General features: G+C 50.9%; 1 protein-coding gene across 2 annotated transcripts in view; it reads right to left on the bottom strand.

Moving 5' to 3' along the window:
• The window catches only part of MATK (megakaryocyte-associated tyrosine kinase), a 17,270-nt gene that overhangs the window by 9,507 nt on the left and 1,163 nt on the right, over positions 1 to 6,600 (bottom strand). The window contains exons 1-6 of one of the 2 annotated variants that reach the window (XM_006868941.1): positions 6,403 to 6,474; positions 6,022 to 6,081; positions 5,547 to 5,660; positions 5,322 to 5,437; positions 5,010 to 5,229; positions 4,192 to 4,285 (exon numbers count right to left, since the gene is read on the bottom strand). In XM_006868941.1, coding sequence (XP_006869003.1) covers positions 4,192 to 4,285; positions 5,010 to 5,229; positions 5,322 to 5,437; positions 5,547 to 5,660; positions 6,022 to 6,081; positions 6,403 to 6,474 — 676 coding nt within the window. Of the gene's footprint in view, positions 1 to 4,191; positions 4,286 to 5,009; positions 5,230 to 5,321; positions 5,438 to 5,546; positions 5,661 to 6,021; positions 6,082 to 6,402; positions 6,475 to 6,600 lie in introns of those variants that run through there. The other variant, XM_006868942.1, reaches the window with a different exon arrangement.

The raw sequence follows: 6,600 nt of genomic DNA, 5'->3' as shown, positions 1-6,600 counted from the left end.
TGATGTGGGAAATTTCCACTTGAAAGGACAAGCAGACAGCCTGGTGTGGCTAGAAGAACAGAAGATACTTCTTGAAAGCAAAATGACAAGAAAAATACAAAATAATAACGGCAGTCCAACTGGTTACTACAAGAACAAGCAAGTGGCTCGCCCAGGAGACATCAAGGCAAGTGGTCAGGTTACTTCAGGGCAAACCCCCTTCCAAGACTACACTCAAGGGGAATACACGACAGGCCTGTGGTCTGACTGGTGGCCACATTGGTCACCGATAAGGGAAAGTGAAGGAAAAACAGCAATGAAGCTGTGAGCTAGGTCTGACCATGTTCAATAGACTCCTGTGAACCCAGGTGGAGACCTGGTTGGCCAGCAGTATGGCAAGACCTGGGGACTCTTGAGCCCAGAGTCAGTGACATAGCCACAGAGGACTAGAATGGAGACTGAAGCATACAGCTGACAAGAGGAGAGGGCATATGCACAAGAAGACCCACACTTGCAGATAATACCCACTTGACCTGGCTTCAAAGGCTGGATGATCAGAACTCAACTAGAAGAAGAAAGAAGAGGGAACAAAGAGTTAATCTGATACAATTTGATGAACTGACCACCTATGGACGCAGTAGCTCAAAAGAGGGAACAAATCTTTACAGCGAGGATCATTCCCACCCCCTCCACACATGGAGAGGACAGGGATGGGCAACTTGGACACTGGCTACCCAAAATGGGGGGACTACAAAGGCAAGAAGTGACTGGCTTACAAGCTTTCAAGAGGGAGCCTAGATCCAGAGGGTGCGGATGAAGGTAGAATCTCCACTGAGTAGTAGCCAATCTGTCTGGGAGGGGCTGATGAAAGGAGATGGGGATAGGTCTCTTGTGATACAATAGTGAATAATTACTATCAGGACTGACTGTAAGGGTTGGAAACGTAAAGGTGGACATTTTGTAGCAAAAGAAGGGGAGTGACTAACTTTGCAGTCCAGGAGTGGAGGTCCCTGGGACCAACAAGGGAGAAGAGTGGAATGCGGGATCCTACCCAAGGAAACAGTGACGCCAGAGATGGAGGCACAGATGATGATGTGAAGAGATGGAGTGGCTGGGGACTCTAGATGCAGAGAGGGAGAGGGCTGTGTGCTGACGACCGAGGGGCAGGCTTGTGGGGTATACCCTTTGGTTGTTTGATGATACATGGAGGGGACTGTAATCATGGCAATGAAATGATATACGATAGGATGAATGTAAATCTAATGTTCTCCCATGTAAACTATCACATAATTCACAATAAAAACTTTAAAAAAGATCATACAGAAAGAAAGCAAAAGTGATTAAGAAGACAAGAAAGAAGGAAAAGATGATCAAAATGGATGTCAGAAGAGACACTGAAACTTGCTCTCCAGTGTAGAGATGCTAAAGCAAATGGAAGAAATGAGGAGGTCCAAGACCTGAACAGAAAATCTCAAAGGTCAGCTCGAGAAGACAAAGTCAAACATTACAAGGAAATGTGCAAAGATCTGGAGTCAGAAAACCAAAAGGGAAGAACACGCTTAGCATTTCTCAAGATAGGGGAACTGAAGAAAAAATTCAAGCCTTGACTTTTGTTATTGAAGGATTCTCTGGGCAAATTATTGAATGATGCAGAAAGCATCAAGACAAGATGGAAGGAATACACAGAGTCACTGTACCAAAAGGAAACAGTTGATGTTCAACCGTTTCAAGAGGTAGCATATGATCAAGAGCCAATGATACTGAAGGAAGAAATCCAAGGTGCATTGAAAGAATTAGCAAAGAACAATGCACCATTAATTGATGGAATAAAAATAGAAATATTTCAACAAAGTGAGGTGGTACTGGAGGCACTATGCCAAGAAATTTGAAAGACAACTATCTGGCCGACTGATTGGAAGAGATCTGTATTTGTGCCCATTCCAAAGAGAGGTGACCCAACGGAATGCAGAAATCATCGGACAATCTCTTTGATATCTCAAGCGAGTAAAGTTTTACTAAAGGTAATACAGAAACGGCTACAATCATACATTGACAGAGAACTTCCAGAGGTTCAAGCTGGATTCAGAAGAGGCCGTGGAACGAGGGATATCATTGCCGATGTCCGATGGATCTTGGCTGAAAGCAGAGAATATCAGAAAGATGTTTCCCTGTGCTTTATTGACTACGCAAAGGCTTTCGATTGTGTGGATTGTGACAAGCTATGGACAACATTGCGAAGTATGAGTATTCCAGAACACTTAATTGTACTCATGAAGAATCTGTACATAGACCAAGAGGCAGTTGTTCGAACAGAACATGGGAACACTGAATGGTTTAAAATTAAGAAAAGGTGTGAGACAGGGTTGTATTCTTTCACCATACTTATTCAACCTGTGTGCTGAGCAAATAATCCGAGAAGCTGGGTTCTATGAAGAAAAACGTGGCATCAGGATTGGAGGAAGACTCATTAACAACCTGCGATATGCAGATGATACAACCTTGCTTGCAGAAAGCTTAGAGGATTTAAAATACTTACTGATGAAGATCAAAGAGCACAGCCTTCAGTATGGATTGCATCTCAATGTCAAGAAAACAAAAGTCCTCACCACTGGACCAATAAACAACATTCTTATCAACAGAGAAAAGATTGAAGTTGTCAAGGACTTCATTCTTCTTGGATCAACCATCAACACTCATGGAAGCAGCAGTCAAGAAATCAAATGACGTATTAAATTAGGCAAACCTGCTGCACAAGACCTCTTTAAAGTGTTGAATACCAAAAATGTCAGCTTGAGAACTAAGGTGCATGTGACCTAAGCCATTGTATTTTCAATAACCTCATATGGATGCGAAAGCTGGACAGTGAATAAGGAAGACCGTAGAAGAATTGATGCCTTTGAGTTGTGGTGTTGGAGGAGAATACTGAAAGTGCCATGAGCTGCCAAAAGAACCAACAGATCTGTGTTGGAAGAAGTGCAGCCAGAGTGCTCCTTGGAGGCCAGGATGGCCAGACTTCGTCTCTCATACTTTGGACATATTATCAGAAGGGACCAGTTATTGGAGAAGGACATCATGTTTGGTAAGGTGGAGGGTCAGAGAAAAAGAGGAAGACCCCCAATGAGATGGATTGGCCAAGTGGCAGCATCAGGAGGCTCAAGTGTGGCAACAATTGTGAGGTTGGCCCAGGATCAGGCAGTGTTTCGTTCTGTTGTGCATAGGGTCACTATGAGTCGGTACCAACTCGATGGCACCTAACAACAACAACAACAACAACAACAACCCTGGCTAGAAAAATATTTTAGTGAAGGGAACAGAATATGCAAAGGCACAGAGGCAATGAAAAGCCACCCAATGGGCCCAAGAGGGATTGAAGGAGTCCCTTTTGGATGGTGCTGGAAAGGAGGCTGAGGCCAGGTCGGGTGGGGCTCGGGAAGGTGGAGAGCTTTAAATCAGAGAGTGATGTGGGTGAATATTCAGTAGATGTCTCTGGGCTGGATGGGAGATTATCCTCTGGAGAAGGTAGTCTGAAAGTAGACTGGGTAGGGGTGAAAAGGGGGCTGGATTTAACCGTTAAGAGTTTCATATGGGTGACCCAGGTTCGATTCCCAGCCAAGGCGCCCCATGTGCAACCATCACCTGTCAATGGAGGCTTGTGTGGTGCACAGGCTTTAAAGAGACTAGGAAGAAAGTTCTGGTGATCAACTCCTACAAATCAGCAGATGAAAACACTTGGATCAAAGGATCAAAATGGCCTGATTCCCTACAGATAATGGGGATAGTGCAGGCCCAGCCAATGTTTTGTTCGGTTGTGCGTGGAGATGACGCCATGGCAGCTAAGAACAGGAAAGAATTTGCTGGTGGAGGAGACTCAGAGAGTATAGGATGAGCCAGGGTCAGGCTGAGGTGACGTGGAAACATGGGAGAATGTCTTCAATCTTGGGTTAATTTATGTCTGTGGATGCCTCTGCCTGGCCTCAAGGGCACCTCAGGCCTTATCTTTCTCTCCCATAGCCCCAGATACAGGTAGGTGGTGCTCAGGTGAGACCCAGGTATAAGCTCAGGTGATTTGGTCCTTAGAATGTGCAGACACGGGCTGTGACATGCCAGGGACTCAGGAGCCTGTCCCCCAGGCTGGGTGAATGTGGGTAGGAATGGGGGCCTACAAGGGGTCTTGTAGTCAAGAGGTCCCCCCACGTGGGCCCCGGCCCTTACCCTTCGCCAGTTCTTCCTCTGCCGACTTGGTGCCCTGCTTCCGCTTCGGAGTGACGAGTTTTGTGCAAATGGCCCCCTTCTCCTTGCTGTAATGCTGTGTGTGTGAGAGGGAGGTCGGGGTGAAAAGGTAGTTGTGAGCCTTACCTGGTAGGAGGGGACCGCTGCACCCCACTGCCCATTTCCCAGGGGTCTCTGAATGGAGTAGGTGGGACCTGGGGAGGAGGAGAGGGGTTCAGTTCCACAGCCTTGATGGGCTGGTTTCCATGGGAACGGGAAGAGATGCAGGACAGGAGAGGGGAGGAGGATCTTTGCTAATTTGGAGATTCCTGGGGTCCCCTGGAACTACCCCATTTCCTGGTTCTACTGTGGGGCTGACTCCCAGAGAGCTCTGAAGTCAGAGGACATCTCTGCATTGGGGTGGGAGTGGGGGCTCTGTTTTGAGTATCCTGTATCTGCCAAACAGATAGGGATGGGGTAGGGGCTTTGGGGATTCATAGGGGCTTATCCCTCCATCTCTGCATTCAGAGATCTGAAGCCCAGCCCCCCACCTCTGTATTGGGGGTCTTGCCCTAGGGGTCCAGTGTCTGCACTGTGGGTAGGACAGGGTGGGACAGTCTACACTCACCTCCATCTCTAGATTGATGGGTTCCACTCTGGGAGTTTTGGGTTTGTTCAGCCTCCCACCTCTGCACTGGGGGTCCTGCCTTGGGGGTCCAGAACTTGCCCAGTCCCCCCACTTCTGCACTGGGGATCCCTCCCTGGGGGTTCTCTGTTTGCCCAGCCCTTGTCTCGGTAGTGGGGGTCCCAAGCCTGCCCACCTCGACCATGTCCATGAGGTTGCAGAAGCAGACTGTCTCGTCGATAGTGAGGTGGCCGTCGCGGTGCAGCACGCGGTAATGGATGACGTCGCGGCCGAAGCTCACGCACAGCACATAGTCCCCGGGATGACGCGCAGACTCGCGCACTAGGAAGAGCCCGTCTTCTGGCGGCTGCAGCTGCTGCACCGCCTCCTGACCCGAGATCTTACCGTGGAACCACCTGCAGCTCCCGGGAGGGAGGAGAGCGGCGGTGTTCCGGAGACAGGAGGGACAGATGGCCTCCACACCACCCCGCCTGCCCACCCAACTCACGGCATGAGGCTGAGCTTGGGGTCCGCCGAGAGGGCCTCGCGCTCCCGCAAGGCGCCGGCCGCTAACAGCCCCTCCTGCCCGCTGGCGTGGTGCTTGGCGCGGTACCAACTCTTGCTCTGCCCGGGAGGGAGCGAGGGGTCGGGGTCGGGGTCCTGGTGGAGACGCCCCAATCCGCAACCCAGGCGCGCACGCCCTTGCACGCACACACACCCCAGCCCCGCTCACCTCGCAGAGTTCCAGGATGGTGACCACGTCGCCCTTGCGGAAGGCCAGCTCCCCGGGCTTGGGGCGCGTGTGTTCACACTTGGTGATACATTGGGTCCCCGGGGCCCAGCGCCTCTGGGGTGGAAGTGACATGAGGCAGCGAAGAGAGGACAGGAGGGAATAGATGCAAGCCACAGAGAGACAGAGGAAGACCGACCGAGAGATGGAGAAATTGAGACAGACAAAGTGACGAACAGTATCAGCAGGAGAGAGGGCAAGAGAAAAGAGCAAGGGAGAAACATTAGTCACAAAGGGGGCTCGAGACAGAAGGTCAGGAAAAAAACGGACGTCAGGAGCAATGGACTAGACTGAGCAGAAACAAGGGTCTGAGGACAGCCCCCTCCCCTGGAATGGAGTTGCGGTCCCTATTCCCCCAGGAAGAGCTGTGGTCTCCAGGGTCTGAGGTGAGGCGGGGGGCCGGCCTGGGGAGACTCACCGTGGGCATCTTGGCTGAGATGGCCGGGGGTTGCCAGGCTAGGAGGAAGCGGGGACTCACCTGGGGTGGGAGTAGAGAGAGACAAGCTTCAACCTGGGACCCCAGGTTCAGCAACTACCATTTCCAACCCAGGCCAGAGGGGCGCGAACCAGGAGGTAGAATTGTTGTTGTTATGTGCCGTGGAGTCGGTTCCGACTCACAGTGACCCTGTACAGGGTTTCCGAGGCTGTAAATCTTTTACGGGAGCAGAAAGCCTCCTCCTTCTCCCGCGGAGCAGCTGGGACCACTATGCTACCAGAGCTCCTTAGGAGGCAGAGAGAGCTCCCCAAAAGGCAACCCCGATGCCAGCTCCTGGAACCCCTTTGGGAAAGTGGTTTTTACCCGCGGGTGTTTCTTAGGAGAGTCACATCCATGAAGTGGCAGCGAGGAAGCTACAGAGCCCCGCTCAGCCATGGTGCCCAAAGGGACACGAAGTTCAGGGAGGCAGAGCGAAGGGCTACAGGCTGGGGAGCACAGAGGGCCTGGCTCAGTTCTAGACAGAGGCCAGGCCGCGGGCACAGTGTGTGTGGGAAGGAAGAG

The sequence above is a fragment of the Chrysochloris asiatica genome, unplaced genomic scaffold (assembly GCF_000296735.1).
Source record: "Chrysochloris asiatica unplaced genomic scaffold, ChrAsi1.0 scaffold00125, whole genome shotgun sequence".
Lineage (NCBI taxonomy): Eukaryota > Metazoa > Chordata > Mammalia > Afrosoricida > Chrysochloridae > Chrysochloris > Chrysochloris asiatica.
The sequence above is the reverse complement of the archived record's forward strand: the minus strand, read 5'-3'. Positions and strand labels throughout refer to the sequence as shown.